We start from the raw sequence: 19,655 nt of genomic DNA on the forward strand, positions 1-19,655 counted from the left end.
TGGGTGCTAGATACAGCTGCTCTGCAGCTGTATTCCGGTTTTATGGTTTTACAGCCCCATTCTCTTCATTTTTTTTAAAATGATTATTGTCTCTGCTTTGTGTGTGAAAGACCCACCCAAACAGGGGAAATTGACTGATTATATATTCAGCACTGCCAAATGTACATAGTAAGCAAACTGAAAATTATTATTTGCAATCCTGTAGTGCCCAGGAGCCACAGTTATAGACCAGGACGTGCTGTACAGAGTAAATGACCAGCTCCCAGCCCAAAGAGCTTACTGTCTAAATCAAAGCATAACAGGTGGATGACAAAAAAATATAGGCTGGGAATGTTAGGATGAGTTAACAATAATTATTCACAAAAAACATATGTTAAAAGAACATTATTAAGATTGCAGAGTCAGGCACTCAGAAGTTAGGAAATGCCAGAATGTGCATTATGATAGTCTTTCCAGCCTTCCAATTCCCCATCCAAAGTCAGGGTCATCCCCACTACCCCCTTGTTTTCCTCACCAGCTCTCAGTTAGTCGCCTTGCCTAAGCTGTTGCAACCTCTCCACCTGGCTCCCAGGCCCAGTCTCCTGGCCCGAGCAGGTCCTTGCTTCCCACATGTTCTAGTTCTCAGTTCCAGCATCCTCCCCAGCCAGTCCCAATCTCCTTGCTCAGTTAATCCCAGCCTCCCCTCCTGTTCCAGCTCCCAGTCTTTTTTACCAATCAGTTTGAGTGTCGTCTTCCCCCATCCCCAGAATCCTTGTGTCTGTCAAGTCTTTTCCATCCCCCACAGTATGGCTCTTATCCCTCTCTGCATTGAAGTCAGTTTCCTCCATGCTACCTCAGCTGAACTGTGAGAGGTTGGGGGCGTGTGCCTCGTGCACAGTTGTCAGAGATTTCCCCCTCAGCAGTACCCAGTGGGGCAGCATGAGCTCCTACACATGGGTTTGGAGATGGGGTATCAGTGAGATCATCACTGGCTCCTCTCTGGATGGAACCCTACAGAAAAGGTGCCACAACTGTAGAAGACATGAACTGTGCTCTGGGACTGGAACCGGGACTGTGGGAGTGAGCACTTCCAATCCTGCTATTGGGGAGATTCCTGAACAGCATGGTCTCCCTGGTACCGATGGGGTCAGCTCCCCGTGGTCTGAGGAAGAGGACTCTGAGATGGGATCATTTGTGACTCAACCTGACAGTGCCCAGCAGCCCCAGTGGAGTGCCTGCCCACCATGGTATGGGCCAATTGCCTTCACATAGCGGGGTCCCCCCCTCCATATCAGAAAGGATCCTTTTGGATCCCTCGGGGTTTCCCTCCACATTGGAGAGCCTCTCCTCTATCTTCCTGCCCTTCTACATTGGTTAGGTGCTGGGAGCATCTGCAGCAAGGTCACCATTTTTCCTCATCCAGTACCGATACCGTGCAGGGGAAAGTGCTCTCAGGACTCTCCTGTGGAGGAATTGGAGGAGGGACCTCCTCAACAACTCTTAGCTGCTGCTTGACACCTGATGAGGCGGTAGTGACTGAGACTATTTCCCCCTCTTCGCCCCCAATGATTTCAGAGTCATTAAGACTTGTTGAGGAGGGTTGCTGTAGCTCTGGATATCCAACCAGAAGAGGTGCTGGAAAGATCTCGCAAGCTCATGGATGTTTTAGCCTCTGCAGGACCCACTATGGTAGTTCTCCCTATTAATGAGGCTATCCTGGAACCAGTCATGGTTTTATGGCAGAAGATGCCATCTTCTCTGCCTTCCACTGCTAAAAGGGTGGAGAAAAGATATGTCCCTATAGCCACCCTTCTCAAGGCTCCCTCATAGTCACTGTGGCTAATGAAAAAGCAAGACAGGGACCCCAAGCCTCTGCTCTGAAAGGGAAAGAAGCAAACAAGCTAGATCTGTTCAGCAGGGAACTTTACTCCACAGGATTTGTACAGCTTAGTGTTGCGAACCAGCAGACTCTGCTGGGTTGCTACGATTTCAGCTGGTGGGATAATGTCCTGAAGTTCAAAGACAAGCTTCCTGATGAAGCAAAGCAGGAGTTCACTGTTATGGTGGTGGAGGACAAATTAGTTGCCAGAACAGCATTGCAAGCAAGCCTGGATGCGGCAAACCGCACAGCTTGAGCTATGGCTTCCTCCATCATTATGCAGTGTGCATCTTAGCTGCAGTATTCAGGTCTTCCCTTGGAGGTGCAACAAACCATTCAAGATTTCCCATATGAAGGCCCCTCGCTGTAGACTCCGAGCCCACCTAGAGTTCAAATGGCTTCTGAGTCACCTACAGTGGAATGGACCTGTGCTATCACGTGAAGAAAAAACTATTACCAGCCTTTCTGTAACTATTGTTCTTTGAGATGTTTTGCACATGGGCAAGCCATGACCCACCCTCCTTCCCCCCTCTGAGCCTTTCTGGTAGGAAGGAACTGAGAGGGGTCGGGGCAGTGCAGTCCTTGATACCTGCAGTGGCGCAAGGCACCAGAGGGTGCTGATGTTGCTCCAGCGAGTACTGTTGAGGGGAAAATCTCCAACAATTGTGCATGAGGCGCACACGTACCTACAGTGGAATAGACATGTGCAACGCACTTTGAAGAACAGCAGTTATGGAAAGTTAGGTAACTTTTTTCCAGTGCTCAGCCCCACTCGTGCTGGGAGCAGCAGTTATAGGGAAAGTCTGGCTTTGCCCTTGTGGCCCTGGGGTAGAGCATGCTCAGTCACTATGTGGGGATGGTGCATATGCAGTCTGGTCAGATAAGGAGCTGTGAGGGAATGGAGCACACTCGGTGAGGATGGAATCCTCTGACATTTTGGCTGCCAAATTGCTAATTTTGGCTGCTAAATGCTAAAGACAAGCATGTGTAAACTGATCATTTTTTTTTCTTTTCAAAAGCTTGTATCTTGGCAAATTTGGCAAATTTTTACAGGACTAGCATCCCTTAAACAAAGGCCACCCTCCTACCAAATATGAAGTCCCCGCTCCACAGCATACAGGCACTTGAGCTGTTCAAAAGAAAGGTTGCCAGCATTTTTTAACATGGGGAAAACATTTCCCCCTAGTTTCTTTCTTAGGAATGACTCAACTGTTTTGGCTGAAATTAAAATAAATAAATAACTCAATCAGCCTGAGGCAGATGCCCAGCATGGAAACATTTAGCACAAACTGTTAAAGTTTGGCAAAATTCTAAACAACTGAAAATAGGGTCTTATAAAAAGTTTTGGGAAACCTTAATGGCACTTTCAGCTGCACGGATAATAATAGGATGTTTTAGTATGGGTTAGCTGTGTGCACAATTGGTAGATGTAATAAGCTGACTAGTAGCAATCTCCATGATCACAGTTCATCACCTGCCTACATGTTGTTACCAGAGATCTGTAGGCATCATGGTAGAGGTAGGTTTTTATACGCTCTAGTCTTTCTGTTAGAATAATCATACGCATGATTTGTAACAATAATAGGTACAACGTTTTCAGATCCAAGTGTGATTTTGTTTTCCTACTTTACTGTCCCTTTAAAGCAGTGGTTCTTAACCTTTACTGCAGCCTGCACCCCCCCCCCCTTTGGTTCTCAAAATATGTTCTCGCCCCCCTTATCAAAAATCATTGAAGTAGGTCAGTTCTTTAAACCTAGATATATCATAACTATAGAATGAAAGAGAGAGAATTTTATATATATTTATTTTAATTTCGCAGTAAAATTAAGAATACAGTAATCATTAAAAAATTATTATAATAAATGTTAATAAATACATAGGTTTGATGAAACAAAGTAGTTGTACTTACGTGCATGTGCATGTCTCGCACCCCCAGAAAGAGCATCTCGCACCCCAGGTTAAGAACCATTGCTTTAAAGATACATTTTGAGGTGAAGTAAAGCTTGGGAGAAAGTTTGACTTGAGAAAGAGACGACATTGAGTTGCTGGGGCACTTATCTATATACAACAAAACATTAAGGGTATGTCTACACTACAGGATTAATTCGAATTTATATAATTCGAATTTAGGAAACCGATTTTATAAATTCGAATGTATTCGGCCACACTAGGCACCATTAATTCGGTGGTGTGCGTCCAAGCTACCATAGTAGCATCGATTTCCAGAGCGTTGCATTGTGGGTAGCTTTTACATAGCTATCCCATAGTTCCCGCAGTCTCCACCCCCCTTGGAATTCTGGGTTGAGACCCCAGTGCATGATGGGGCAAAAAACATTGTCGCAGGTAGTTCTGGGTACAGCCTCCCCCTCCCTCCCTGAAAGCAACGGCAGACAACCATTTCGCGCCTTTTTTCCTGAGTGAACTCTGCAGACTCCATTCTGCATCAAGCATGGATCCCGTTGTGCTCCAGAACGCAATCTTGAACATTATAAACACCTCGCGCTTTCTCGTGGAGTTTATGCTTACACAGGACCAGAAAAAAGAGGCGAGGAGGAGGAGGAGGCGGCGATTGCAGCGCAGCGACCAGCGTGATGAGGACATGGACACGGACACAGAATTCTCTGAGACCGCGGGCCCCGGTGCTTTGGAGATTATGATGTTAATGGGCCAGGTTATAGGCTTTGAACGCCGATTCTGGGCCCGGGAAACAAGCACAGACTGGTGGGACCGCATAGTGTTGCAGGTGTGGGACGATTCCCAGTGGCTGAGAAACTTTCGCATGCGTAAGGGCACTTTCATGGAACTTTGTGACTTGCTTTCCCCTGCCCTGAAGCGCCAGAATACCAAGATGAGAGCAGCCCTCACAGTTGAGAAGCGAGTGGCGATAGCCCTGTGGAAGCTTGCAACGCCAGACAGCTACCGGTCAGTCGGGAATCAATTTGGAGTGGGCAAATCTACTGTGGGGGCTGCTGTGATGCAAGTAGCCAAAGCAATCACGGAGGTGCTGCTACGAAAGGTAGTGACTCTGGGAAATGTGCAGGTCATAGTGGATGGCTTTGCTGCAATGGGATTCCCTAACTGTGGTGGGGCAATAGATGGAACCCATATTCCTATCTTGGCACCGGAGCACCAGGGTACCCAGTACATAAACCGCAAGGGGTACTTCTCAATGGTGCTGCAAGCACTTGTGGATCACAAGGGACGTTTCACCAACATCCATGTGGGCTGGCCGGGAAGGGTTCATGACGCTCGCGTCTTCAGGAACACCAATCTGTTTAAACGGCTGCAGCAAGGGACTTACTTTCCGGACCAGAAAATAACCGTGGGGGATGTTGAAATGCCAATTGTTATTCTTGGGGACCCAGCCTACCCCTTAATGCCATGGCTCATGAAGCCATACACAGGCAGCCTGGACAGGAGTCAGGAGTTGTTCAACTACAGGCTGAGCAAGTGCAGAATGGTGGTAGAATGTGCATTTGGCCGTTTAAAAGGTCGCTGGCGATCCTTATTGACTCGCTCAGACCTCAGCCAAACCAATATCCCCATTGTTATTACTGCTTGCTGTGTGCTTCACAATCTCTGTGAGAGCAAGGGGGAGACCTTTATGGCAGGGTGGGAGGCTGAGGCAAATCGCCTGGCTGCTGATTACTCGCAGCCAGACACCAGGGCGATTAGAAGAGCACACGATGAAGCGCTGCGCATTAGGGAAGCTTTGAAAACCAGTTTCATGACTGGCCAGGCTACAGTGTGAAATTTATGTTTGTTTATCCTTCCTGAAAACCCGCCCCCTTTATTGACTCATTCTCTGTAAGGAACCCACCCTCCCCCTTCCCCCAGCTTGCTTTCAAAGGAAATAAAGTCACCATTGTTTAAAAATCATTTATTCTTTATGAATTGATTATAAAAAGAGGGAGAGAACCTGAGTGGGGTTTGGGAGGAGGATCAGCGGGAAGGAAAAGCCCAGTAAAAAAAGGTTAAGAAAATGGCAGCCTTTTGCTTGGGCTGTCCACTGGGGTGGAATGGGAGGGTGTACGGAGCCTCCCCCCCCGTGTTCTTACACATCTGGGTGGGGAGGCTATGGAAAATGGTGAGGAGGTAGGGGGGTTATACAGGGGCTGTAGCGGCACAGAACCTGAGTGGGGTTTGGGAGGAGGATCAGCGGGAAGGAAAAGCCCAGTAAAAAAAGGTTAAAAAAATGGCAGCCTTTTGCTTGGGCTGTCCACTGGGGTGGAATGGGAGGGTGTATGGAGCCTCCCCCCCCGTGTTCTTACACGTCTGGGTGTGGAGGCTATGGAACATGGTGAGGAGGTAGGGGGGTTATACAGGGGCTGTAGCGGCACTCGGTTCTCCAGCAGCCGTTCCTGAAGCTCCACCAGACGCCGGAGCATGTCTGTTTGCTCACGCAGCAGCCCCAGCGTTGCTTCCCGACTCCTCTGATCTTCCTGCCGCCACCTCTCATCTCGAGCGTCTCTCCTCTCCTCACGTTGGTCCCTTCTGTCCTCACGTTGGTCCCTCATGTCCTCACGTTGGTCCCTCATGTCCTCACGTTGGTCCCTCCTGTCCTCACGGTCACTGGCTTCTTTCCTATACTTGCAAACCGTCTCCTTCCACTCATTCAGATGAGCTCTTTCATTCCTGGTGGATTGCATGATTTCGGAAAACATCTCTTCTCTCGTTTTTTTTTTACGACGCCTTATCTGGGATAGCCTTCGGGAAGGAGGAGGGAGGCTTGAAACATTTGCACCTGCTGGAGGGAGTGAAAAAAGGAGAGAATTTTTTTAAAAGATACATTTTTCAGAACAATGCTTATACTCTTTCACGGTGTATACTATTCACATTACATAGCACATGTGATTTCTGTGCAAGGTCGCATTTTGCCTCTTAATATTGAGTGCCTGTGGCTTTGCTGCTAGAGATCACAGACGCAGGTCGGGGCAACAGAATTCACCTTGCATGCTGCCATGGTAAGCCACTGTCTTTAGGCTTCTGCGCCCTGCTTTCCCACATACCAAGCAAAGCCCGTTGTGCTGCAGTTTTCCTGTTAGCTTGTTTTCTGCTGCTGAAGGTTAACACCCCCCCCCCCATCCAATTCTCTGGGATGAGTGCTTTATCCCTCCCCCCACCGCGTGGCTGGTATCAGGGAAGATCCCTGCAGGAACCAAACTAACACCCCCCCTCCACCCGCCATGAATTCTCTGGGATGAGTGCTTTATCCCTCCCCCCACCGCGTGGCTGGTATCAGGGAACATCCCTGCAGGAACCAAACTAACACCCCCCCCCCACCCGCCATGAATTCTCTGGGATGAGTGCTTTATCCCTCCCCCCACCGCGTGGCTGGTATCAGGGAACATCCCTGCAGGAACCAAACTAACACCCCCCCCCCACCCGCCATGAATTCTCTGGGATGAGTGCTTTCTCCCTCCCCCCACCGCGTGGCTGGTATCAGGGAAGATCCCTGCAGGAACCAAACTAACACCCCCCCCCCACCCGCCATGAATTCTCTGGGATGAGTGCTTTATCCCTCCCCCCACCGCCTGGCTGGTATCAGGGAAGATCCCTGCTAGCAAAACGCGAAAAGCTCTGGGCCAATCCTCCCCCCCCCCCCTTGCACTTGGCTAAATGCAGGGAAGGATTTCTTTTCAGCCACAGGCAAACAGCCCAGTAGGAACGGCCACCTCAGTCCCCTTAATTAAATTCCCTTATTTCAACCAGGTTACCCTAAGCGATATCACTCTCCTGAGGATTACACAGCAAGATAAAGAACGGATGTTGCTTGAATGCCAGCAAACACCGGGACCATACGCTGCCAGGCTCTGTCAGGCAATGATACCAGATTACTTGCTACTAGCATGGCGTGGTCAAGTGTCCTACCATGGAGGACGGAATAAGGCTGCACTGCCCAGAAACCTTGTGGCAAGGCTTTTGGAGTACCTCCAGGAGAGCTTCATGGAGATGTCCCTGGAGGATTTCCGCTCCATCCCCAGACATGTTAACAGACTTTTCCAGTAGCTGTACTGGCTGCGAATGCATCCCAAGTGCTCAGGGCAAATTAATCATTAAAAATGCTTGCTTTTAAACCATGTTTTATATTTTAAAAGGTAAACTCACCTGAGGTCCCTTCCATGGGGTCATGGTCTTGGGTGCTGGCTTGGGAGGCTTGGGAGGGTACTTCAGTCAGGGTGAGAAACAGTTCCTGGCTGTTGGGGAGAACGGAGAGCTGGGTGCTCTCTGCCAGCTCGTCCTCCTCCTCCTCCTCCTCTTCCCCTTCCGCGGAATCATCAGGTGTCCCTGATGAGATTATCCCCAGCTCGGAATCCACAGTCAGAGGTGGGGTAGTGGTGGCGGCCCCCCCTAGAAATGCATTTAGCTCAGCGTAGAAGCGGCATGTCCGCGGCTCTGACCCGGAGCGACCGTTTGCCTCCTTTGCTTTTTGATAGGCTTGTCTGAGCTCCTTGACTTTCACGCGGCACTGATCTGTGTCCCTATTGTGGCCTCTCTCCATCATGCCCTTGGAAATTTTTTCATAAGTTTTGGCATTTCGTCTTTTCGAACGCAGTTCAGCTAGCACTGAATCCTCTCCCCATATAGAGATCAAATCCAGTACCTCCTGTACGGTCCATGCTGGTGCTCTTTTTCGATTATCAGCCTGCATGGTTACCTGTGCTGATGAGCTCTCTGTGGTCACCTGTGCTCTCCACGCTGTGCAAACAGGAAATGAAATTCAAATGTTCCCGGGGCTTTTCCTGTCCACCTGGCCAGTGCATGCGAGTTCAGATTGCTGGCCAGAGCGGTCACAATGGTGCACTGTGGGATAGCTCCTGGAGGCCAATAACATCGAATTGCGGCCACACTAACGCTAATTCGAATTGACAAATTCGATTTTGGCGCTACTCCGCTCGTCGGGGTGGAGTACAGAAATCGAATTAAAGGGCCCTTTAATTCGAATTAAATGGCTTCGTTGTGTGGACGGTTCCAGAGTTAATTCGAATTAAAGCCACTAAATCCGAATTAAAGGTGTAGTGTAGACCAGGCCTAAGAAAAGAGATCTACTGATGAGGCTTTCAGGAAAGGGGACTATAGGGAGTAGGAAATGGGAGCATGCTGGTTTTCTTGCCTTTAGGGTTGGGTGTACATAGTGATTATGATCCAAAGCCTGCCGAGCTCTTGATCAGGTAAGTGTGGGAGACTAATCTTGAAGTTCAAGAATGGAGAGTCTGCAGTTTTACTCACTGGTAGTGGTAAGTGCGTCCAAGGTTACTATAGTTCTTTTCTTGTGCCCCAAAATGCATAACATATTGGAGCCTAAAAAAGTGAATTGGGGGCAGAGTTTGGAGGAAGAGAAAGGAGGCAGCTTTTCTGATGCCTTTATTGTCTTTATTAGGAGTTCAGTGCAGACTTTGAAGTTTCCCAGCTCTATGAATGCAACTGGATTGTGGTGAATTGTTCAACTCCAGCCAATTATTTTCATGTCCTCAGAAGACAGATCTTGCTGCCATTCAGAAAACCAGTAAGTAGCTTAATTGATACTGTTGTCTAATTATAATACTAAACCACTTGCATGCAGGGTTTTGTTTGTATATAACATACGACTGAATGGAAGATGTGTGCATTTTAGTATTTCTCAATGAAACTCAAATTGGAGACTGAGGACGTGATTAATGAAATCTCAGCATTGCTTTCTAGAATTGTAAGGCCTGGTTTTCAGCCTAGCTTCCTTTTGTCCATGCAGATGCCCACCTACTTTTTTAGTACTTTTTTAGATGCTTTTTTTTAGTACTAATGCCTGGGTGTTGCTCAAATGGCGCTTGTAAATTCTGTCACCTACGGACATAGGTACTAGTGCTTGAAAAGTGTGTGTGTTTGTGCACAAAAGGAGGCCACCTTCTGCAAAACAGGCTCTTATTAGCCTTATCTGCAATGATTTTTGTCACTCTTACAGACACTTAGAGCTAATGTGCTGCTCTGATGTAAATCACGACTTGCTCTGGTGCAGGGTAGTCCACATTTCAACTGGGGTAAACTGTATAGTATATCACAATTCATATCTTTGCATTGCATCTGCATTAGGGATTTGCTTTGGTATAGCTATACTGGTCGCTAAAACCACAATGTAGACAAGTATCAGAGGGGTAGCCGTGTTAGTCTGAATCTGTAAAAAGTAACAGAGGGTCCTGTGGCACCTTTAAGACTAACAGAAGTATTGGGAGCATAAGCTTTCGTGGGTAAGAACCTCACTTGTTCAGATGCAAGTCTGAAGAAGTGAGGTTCTTACCCACGAAAGCTTATGCTCCCAATACTTCTGTTAGTCTTAAAGGTGCCACAGGACCCTCTGTTAATGTAGACAAGGCATTAAAGATGAAGTTGAACCTAGTCTCTATATAATTAAGTTTTGATGCCCTTATGGTCCAGTTGACAAAGGGCTTGTCTAAGCACTCATTCATTTTGAGATTCTCATCCTCTCTAGTTCAGGTTTAAGGCCAAGTTAGCACACCTCTAATTACTTCTCTACTCTGGGAAGATTTGTGCTAAGAATTAGACCCTTTCCAAGGGCAATTGCCTTGAGTTACACCAGATCCTAATGTGACTTAAGCTTTGTTCGATGCCATCCCATGAGCACTGAATAGCACAAGTGTTTTTAAGGAATCTCAGTGCAAGTTTCTGAAGCAATTTGGATTCTATACAATTTGAAGCCTAAAATACACTAGTTGGATGTTTATCATTAAACAAACGTGCAAGAGGTTTTTCTGATGGTTCTCTACCATAGTCCAGCTCAAAAATTTATAATTCACACTAATTTTTTGTGTCCTCAGAGGTCAATAGTTATGTAGGCTGGGACTTTCAAAGGACCCTAAGGAGTTAGGGAATTCAGTAGGAGTTGGGTGCCTGGTTGCTCTGGGGCTTTTTGAAAATCCAAGCCATAGAGATTCCTTGTGTCTAAGTTTCAAAAAAATATAGATTTTTTTCACTGTTTAATTTTATTCCCAAACCCCATTAAGAATCTGTGATAGAGTACCCCATGCAGTATCCATTTGTGTGTCAAGAATAATATTGTGTATGTACAGCAGGCAGTGGATCAAGCAGCAGCTTCTGAGAGTTGTAACAATCTGTATTTTACAGCTTATTATCTTTACACCCAAGTCGCTGCTGAGACATCCTGAAGCTAAATCCAGTTTTGACGAAATGGTATCTGGTAGGTCAAGTTACAAATGTTGTGAACTCACAAGCATCTGTATGCAGTCAGAGTACCAAACTATATATTCAGAATGCTGAGTATCCAGTCCAGAGAGAGGGCTAACTTCACCTTGAGCAGCTCGCATGCACCTCTCATTGACTGACTTCCCTAGGAGTTGCTGTGTGCAAGGGTGAGAGAGATCTGGCCTGGATTTGGAAATATAATTCTGTGCCAAAATAATCTGCATCCAAATAATGAGAATTCTTAGACTTCAGTTTCAGTATATAGTGGCATATCTCATGGCCAATTGCTCTCTTAACGGGAGGGTGGGGTGGAGGGTGGCATTCTTCTCTCTGCAGGGATCTTCCCATCCTCCTAAGGTTGTAGGGATCCATTTTCATCACTTGTCTTCATTTAAAAAGTTGAAATGTTCTTTGTACTGCTTTTGACAACTCCATGGTTTTAAATCATTCCCCCTTGCTTCCCTTCTCAGGAGTGGTACTGGTTCCATTGACTTGTCACTTCCTTCCACTCCCAGTTCTGGGCCTGCCTTATCCCACTGCTAACCTAAAGCAAGATCCTAGCTAGTAAAAGTGAGACGTTAAGTCAGTGCTTGACAGTCTGAACCTTTGCTCTTTGTGCTGGACAGCACCAGGAAGCAATGGCGGCAAGCCCACCATCTCCATGCAGCCAGGAAAAAAGGAAAGAGGGTGTGAATTTGCCACCCAATGTGGCACATGCAGGGAGAGGTGCAGAATAGCTGAGTGATCAGGAAGTGTAAACAAAAGAGCAGGGCCCTCTGCCTAAGGAGACACTGGTATTCTAGCATTGTGTTTAAAGGAAGAATTATTGGTCAGATTTTCATCTCCTTAGAGCTTAGGTTTGTAACCTTTGTGTCATTTGCACCAACCTCCATGGTAATTAATGAAGCATTTGTTGCCATTTAGTATTTGCTTGGTTTCAACTTTATGTTCTATTCGCTTCTTCTTGAGGAGATTGTCACTAGGAAAAGACAGTGTGTCCTTTGTATGAATGCAGTGCTGATCATCAAAGGGATTTTCCTGGATTTGATTGTGTTGTAGCCCTTAGAATTAGTCAGTCTGGAAACCTCACACTAATGAAATTCAGGCTTCATTAATAATTGTGGTCTGGTTCCCTTATATGCTGTCCACTCTTAGTTTCCTGGGTTCCCCATCTATTTTACGTTAGCACACAATAGCGGCCAAAGCTCCTAGTTAATTGCTAATTCAGATGTACTTGTGTTACTGCTGTAGATGACTTTCTTTTATATCTGTGAAGGCTGAGGAGTCTAACTCTAGCTGACCCAATAAAGCACTGATTCTGAGTCGTCTTTAATGATGAACTCTGGTTCTCAGTCAGACTGGATAATTCAGACATAAATCAGTTTTTCTTTCATGCATTTATGCCTGTTTTACTCCCCAAGATGAATGACACATTTATTCTCCTGATAAGTGGGTGTGTTGTGTTGGTTCAGACTTGGAGGTCATGCTGCTATTTGCAACCTCACAGTTGGCTGATTACATCTATTTCTATATCAATCATAGAAGCGAGCGATGGATGAGACCTATTAGACCATCTAGAATTACTCCCTATTGCACATTCTAGCTTTGTGTCCCAAGCAAAAGGGCTTCTACCTATTCTCTTGGGAGATTGTTCCACAGGGAAAATACATCCCACTGTCAGGAAGTCCTTCGTGATAAGCAGTCTAAATTGTATCCTGGTACTCAAAGCTATATGCCCAAGTACCGTATTCATTCTTCTTTTGGGATAATTCTGTTTTAATGTCTCAAACAGAAGGTCTTGATCACACAGTACAACAAAGATGCTAGTTATGTACTTGCTTACATAATACAAGCTCCATTATAGCCATCCATTCTGGCTACTTGAAGGTTTTTGCTGGTGTAATAAATATACAAACACATCTTTTTAAAAACCTATTTTACTGGAATGAAAAGCAAATTTATGGCATATACCAAGCATTCTTGCAGGCTTTCTAGAAGGTATTTACTTAATTCTGTAGCTAAGATTATTTTGGAAATAAGATTTTTTTTAGGTGGCATGTTTAGTTGTTAAAAATATATCTAAGTCAGCTATGCAGTGCTATTAAACCAGCTCCTCAACACCAAAAACACAGGTTCTAAATAGGCGATGTATGTGACAGACTAACAATATCCGGTAATATCCTAGACAAACCTTATTGAATTGAGTTTTTAATATCTTTGGAGTGCATTGCATTACAAATGCAATCATCTGTGTGTTACTGAGGGACTGGATACTTCCATTGGAAGGGTACATAGGAGAACAGCAAGAGGTGATTAGGTAAATTCACTCATGTTGTAACATCCTCAGAGAAATTCCATCCCCTTGAGAGGTCTGTGTATACTAATTCAAACTGGATTCTCCAGGGACCAATAGACAAAGAAAGTATTTTTGATAAATAGCCTGGTTTTAAACTGGTTCAGGGCCACCTTTCTGGTCCAACAAACAGACAGAACCCCTGGTCCACGGTGAGCTTCAGTTCTTAGGGAAGGGTTGGAAGGACTTGTCACCAACCAGAACCCTTATCAGAGTGAGAGGGTGATCTCAGGTAAGCTTATTAGCATGTGCGTAGGTTCTGTTGTTTTTCTGAAGTGCTTTTACCTCAAGAATAAAATAGGCTTGCATAGAAAGAGCTGTGTGGTATCTGTGATTGTGGGTAGTCACACTGTTAACTGTCTCTGAAGAGAAAGCAAGCAGAAGTGCTTGGGTAGCCTGTCTTTCCTGGGAATAAAACAGTGAAGGCAGGGAACTGTGCAGCCTGGAAATACCCTCATCAGAAGGAGGTGAGATGAGGGTCTCCGCCCAAGGAAGGCAATGTCTGGGGTGCTGGAAGCACGAGAGTGGGTGCCCTTGCTGGACCACTGAGGGGAAATACAGGTGCAGTTTCCTTGAACTGTGATAATGTGAGCCTAGTACCTGGGCATGACAAGAAAGATACCAGTCTTGAAGTCCTCCTTCCCATTAAGTTGTGAAGAGCTATTTATCAGAAACCCTTTAATGGGCTCCCTCTTTAAACAGGATTGTATTTAAATAACCTTTGTCAAAACCTGGCGTCTGAAAAGATCTAGGAATACAGAGGATGGGATGATAGTCTCTTGGGTACAGAGCACTGTGACAATTACTCTGTGGATCAGTCAAGATTGGGCCGGCCTCAGTAGAATTTCTTGACTGAATGTGACCATCACTAGAGGAATGCATTTTTATTTTCATTTTTGGTATGACTAGGTACCAGTTTCAGACGTGTGATTCCTGAGGATGGGGCTGCAGCACACGCACCGAATGAGGCTAAGCGGGTGATTTTCTGCACAGGGAAGGTGTACTATGATCTCATTAAAGAGAGAAAGAATCAAGATTTGGAGAAACAAGTGGCTATAACTAGGCTGGAGCAGGTGAGTGCCCTGAACCTCATTGAAAACTCAGACTTTGGGAAGAGTCTCAGCCAAGGACTGTGACTGAGCCAACTTTTAAATCATTAGCAGTTGCAAGACATGATGATAATGATCATGCTTAACATTTGTATAGCATGTTATATCTTCCAAGACATCAACTATTCCTCACAAGCCCCTTGTAAGCTAGGGAAGGACTAGTTTTCCTATCTTTATTGTAGTGATAATGAGACCCAGAGAGGTTAAATGCCTTGGATGTATAGCAAATCAGTGGTGGCAGAGCCAGGATTAGAATTTGGTAGCTTCTGGCTCCTAGCCCCATGCTCAATCTGCTAGATCAAAGTGTGGCTTGAAAACAGTCATGTATGCCAAGAATGACCAAATAGTACAGCTCTCTAGTTTTCCCAAAGCATCTTTAGCAAAGAATTCAGCGCTACAGAAGACATTTTCCCTGAAGCCCTGTGCATAACAACTATACTACAGAGTACCAGAAAAGTGTGCTATTATACTTGCTGTTCCCAATGGTAGTGAGTACCGTGACGTTGCAGAATGTGGTTATTTGTCTTTTAATTTAGAGTGGAGGTTACATTGTAGTTACTTTTATTGCACTTCATTCTAGCAGAGTAAATCTTTTACAAGAACATACAGGTACTAGGTAGCTTAGTAGTAAATGGATAATAACAATTGTAGTGCCCAATATTTGCCAGGGACAACCTTGCTTTACGTGATATCTGTCCATGTAAAAGAAAGCATTGCCATTTGTTTTCAGTGTATTATCTCTTTAGATCTCTCCATTCCCCTTTGATCTGGTAAAGGAAGAGCTTGAGAAATATCCTGGAGCTGACTTAGTTTGGTGTCAGGAAGAGCACAAGAACATTGGCTACTATGACTACGTCAAACCTCGTTTCCGCACCATTGTTAATCACACTCGGCCCATATGGTATGAAACTTACTTCCGTGTTTTCTTTGCATCAGGGGTATGATCTGCCTTCCAGGCTTCATACTGGTTTGTTACTTTGAGATGGGGTGATGCATGTACGGAAAAGTCAAACTCCACAGACCTTGAAAGGTCTGATTTTGGGGACTTCCATCGCCCTCCTCCGTCTGTTTCAACCTGGTCTTTATGTTCCCAATGTGTGGTCCACACCGAACTCCCTTGCTCTGGTTGGTCTGCACCTGCATTGCTCACCTACTATGGTGGGTCAATACATAAACAGTACATTCTAACCATGCCTGCTATTGTAAATAGAGAGAGCCTGGGGATCATCCCAAACCAGAGTCTAACGGGTGACTTCATTTTTAGTTAAATAAAAATCCAAAGCAATTTATCAAGCCAACACCCTCTTCACCACTGTCTATATCGGGTCGGCAACCTACGGCACGTGTGCCAAACACGGCACGCGAGCTGATTCTGAATGGCACAGTGCCTGCCGGTGAGAGGAGGAGGGGCGGAGGGGCCGGAAAGCACCACGCTGGGGGAAGAAGCAGGGGAGGAGGGAAGCTTGGCTGCGGCAGGACCAAGCTTCTGCCTCCTGCCCCAGCAGGGGAGAGCGGTGGGGGGGGAGGGTCCTGGCCCCCGCCCCACTCAGCCCCCACCGCCCACCGCTCTCCCCTGCGGGGGCAGGAGGCAGAAGCTTGGTCCTGCGGCAGCCAAGTTTCCCTCCTCCCACACTTTTTCCCACAGCTTGGTGCATTCCGGCCCCTCTGCCCCTCCTCCTCCCTCTCCCTGCCGGGATGGCCCTTGCGAGGGGGAGGGGGAAGAGCGGCAGGCTGCACACAGCTCCGTAGAGCAGGCAGAGAGAGGTAGGGACGGGCCTGGGGGAAGGGTGTGGAACAGGGCATATCCCTCCCAGCCCCCTGCCCTGAGCCGCTCAGGGCAGGGGGCTGGGAGCACCCCCAAGAGCCGAGCACCCCACCCCTCTGCCCTGCACCCCACCCCCTCAGCCCTAACCTCCACCCAACACCCACCCAGCCTTCTGCCCTGCACCGCCCACACACCCAGCCTTCTGCCCTGACCTCCCCACACACACTCAGCCTTCTGCCCTGCACCCCCATACCCCAGCCTTCTGCCCTGCACCCCCATACCCCAGCCTTCTACCCTGCACCCCCCACACCCCCCAGCCCTCTGCCCTGACCTCCCCACATACACTCAGCCTTCTGCCCTGCACCCCCATACCCCAGCCTTCTGCCCTGCACCCCCATACCCCAGCCTTCTACCCTGCACCCCCCACACCCCCCAGCCCTCTGCCCTGACCTCGAGTCGCCCCCAACACCCAGCCTTCTGCCCTGCACCCCCACCTCCCCCAGCCCTCTGCCCTGAACCCCCCCAAACCCAGCCTTTTGCCCTGCACCTCCACACACCCCCAGCCCTCTGCCCTGACCTCCCCCCAACACCCAGCCTTCTGCCCTGCACCCCCACCCCCCCAGCCCTCTGCCCTGACCTCCCCCCAACACCCAGCCTTCTGCCCTGCACCTCCACACACCCCCAGCCGTCTGCCCTGAACCCCCCCCCACACCCAGCCTTTTGCCCTGCACCTCCACCCCCCCCCCCAGCCCTCTGCCCTGACCTCGAGTCCCCCCCAACACCCAGCCTTCTGCCCTGCACCTCCACACACACCCCAGCCCTCTGCCCTGACCTCGAGTCGCCCTGCTCAGCCCACTGCAGGCCTAGGTGAACAGAACCCCAGGCTGGCAGCGGGCTGAGCAGGCTGGCGGCGTAAGATCAGCATTTTAATTTAATTTTAAATGAAGCTTCTTAAACAAGGTTTTCAAAATGTTTACTTTACATACAACAATAGTTTAGTTATATAATATAGACTTAGAGAGAGAGACCTTCTAAAAAACGTTAACATGTATTACCGGCACGCGAAACCTTAAATTAAAGAGAATAAATGAAGACTCGGCACACCGCTTCTGAAAGGTTGCCTACCCCTGGTCTATATTGTTTGGCCCTATCGCACTTTCATGCCTTATGTTTATCTTTTGTACTTCTGAATGGGCTGCTTTTCCCTTCTAAAAATCCCATTCCAAATTGTGCATCTCTGGAGGAAACAACCATTGAATGGAACAATATCTGAGCCACTAAGCTTCCTTCGCAATTATTTTTCCAGCCTGTTTGCTTCTATATCACTGTAGGGAGATTGGTGCAAGAATGATCCAGATTCTGGTCCCTTCCTCACCAATAGCAGCCTATCTAATTAGTGAAAGCCACCCCTTCCTCCACTCACATAGACCCAGACATCAAATAGATCTGTTAGGCCAGGTCCTCAGCTGGTGAAATTGTCATAGCTTTGTTGAAGCCAGTGAGCTATGCTGATCTACACCAGCTGACAGTCTGCTCTATAACCAGAAACTTGCAATATCCCTTCAAATCTCCAGTGGAGCTAGAACTGGAGGCATGAGAGCAAGTCTCTCATGGGCAAAAGACAGGAGAGTTTTCCTGTCTTACACTTGCATGTTGTCTAAAGCTGTTGTTTAGCAGTATATTCTGTCTACATTGCATGTACGCATCCTTGTTAGTTTTAGTGTTCTGTCTCTTCTCTCCTCGCTGTTGTCTACCCCATTGTCTCTTGTGTTACAAAGGTATGTTGGCCGAGAACCAGCCGCTGCTCCCGCCACGGGTAACAAGAATGCTCACCTGGTGTCGCTCCGGAGATTCCTGGACACAGTTTTCAACCTGGAGGCCTTTGAAGGAAAGATGTTCTGACTCTGAGACACCATCCACCATCTCCATGCAGCATTGTTATAAAACCCCATTTCCAAAGGAGTAAATAAAAGCACATGGGAAAACTATTGAGGATTTTGGTTTTTGGTTTTCTAAGATAAAAGGTTGTGAGTAGATCTTCCCCTCTAAAGCATTGTAGGGCAAACTGGGGAATGAATGAAGGAGTAAAGCCTTTACAAATGTCTGTAAAAGGTAACTCCAGGTATAGGGCTGCTCTGAGAGTAATAAGGCCAAAACAGTGGAAAAAAGTAAAGGGGTGAGGAGTTAGGGGAAAGTATATTAGTCTCTTGGAGTCACAGGACACCCAATTCCCACCTTAAGTTGCATTGAAGAAATTCCTTTTCTAGGCAACATAGTTATTTGACCAACTCTACATAGCTATTGTAGGCACTAACAGTGTGCTTGGCACTTGGGAGACATGATCCCCGACCTAAAGAGTTTACAGTCGCAGTAGACAGAAGGCCATTCAGACAGGAAATGCCCTAGATGGCCAGCAGATTGGTTCCATCATAGAGCATGGCAGGTTTGGTATGTATAGTGACAGAGGTATGGTAGCATTGCTCTGGTGGGATAATGTTGGAATGATCTGTGGAAGAAATGAGTTTCGGAGTTCTGAATGAAGAGGGAGAAATGAGGAATTTTCAGACTCACGGAGCAGCATGAAAAACCAAAGACAAGCCTGGGAGCATAAGGGAATAGTGAGGCAGGAAGGGTGGAGTGAAGGAAATAAGAATAGATGGAGAGGAAAGGTGGGCTTGTGGCTAAGCTGCTGGACTGGGGTTTAGAAATGTGTGGTTCAGTTCTCTGCTCTGCTACATGCTACTTGTGTGACCACGGGTCAGGTCACTTACTATTCTGCACCTCAGTTTCCCTTCTGTAAAATGGGAATAATGACTCCCACTTTTTGTCTATCTTGTCTACTTAGCGTGTGAGCTCTTTAGGGCAGGAGCTGTCTCTTTTTATGTGTATCTACGTGCCTAGCACAACGGGGCTTAATCTCTTTTGGGGTTGGTAAGCATTGCTGTAGTAAATAATACATAATTAGAGCAGGGATGTGGGCACAGGTGGAGTCATGCAGAGTCTTGAAGCTGAGGACAAGAAGCCTGAACATGGTGACAAGAGGAAGCAATTGGAGGGGAATTATATGATCCTAGCAGCACACAAGAAAAATGATTTTAGCAGCGGCCATTTGGATACATTGGAGGGTGGTGAGGAGGTGCAAAGCCATAGAGGGAATGATGTAGAGAGAGAACCAGCTAGGTTTTGGTGATGGCCTCTGGAGAGAGGAGTTTACATTTGACTCCAAGGCTGAGAGTCTTGGAGGATGGGGGTGCCCTTTGCAGCAGTGAAGCAGGGAGAAAGGGAGGAAAGGGTTTAGGCAGAAAGCTAAGCTCAATTTTTCTGTTAAATTGGGGCTGGTTAGACTGGATAAAACAGGAGAGGTCAGGGATGGGG

At 47.1% G+C, this 19,655-nt stretch overlaps 1 protein-coding gene across 5 annotated transcripts in view; it reads left to right on the top strand.

Moving 5' to 3' along the window:
* OGDHL (oxoglutarate dehydrogenase L) overlaps window positions 1–18,182 on the top strand; it is a 104,826-nt gene extending 86,644 nt beyond the window's left edge. For all 5 annotated transcript variants that reach the window (XM_065407448.1, XM_065407452.1, XM_065407449.1 and 2 more), the window contains 5 exons: window positions 9,240–9,365; window positions 10,976–11,048; window positions 14,316–14,479; window positions 15,262–15,416; window positions 18,059–18,182. In XM_065407448.1, coding sequence (XP_065263520.1) covers window positions 9,240–9,365; window positions 10,976–11,048; window positions 14,316–14,479; window positions 15,262–15,416; window positions 18,059–18,182 — 642 coding nt within the window. The remainder of the gene's footprint in view (window positions 1–9,239; window positions 9,366–10,975; window positions 11,049–14,315; window positions 14,480–15,261; window positions 15,417–18,058) is intronic.
* Window positions 18,183–19,655: the final 1,473 nt, after the last annotated feature.

Source organism: Emys orbicularis, chromosome 7, assembly GCF_028017835.1.
Source record: "Emys orbicularis isolate rEmyOrb1 chromosome 7, rEmyOrb1.hap1, whole genome shotgun sequence".
Lineage (NCBI taxonomy): Eukaryota > Metazoa > Chordata > Testudines > Emydidae > Emys > Emys orbicularis.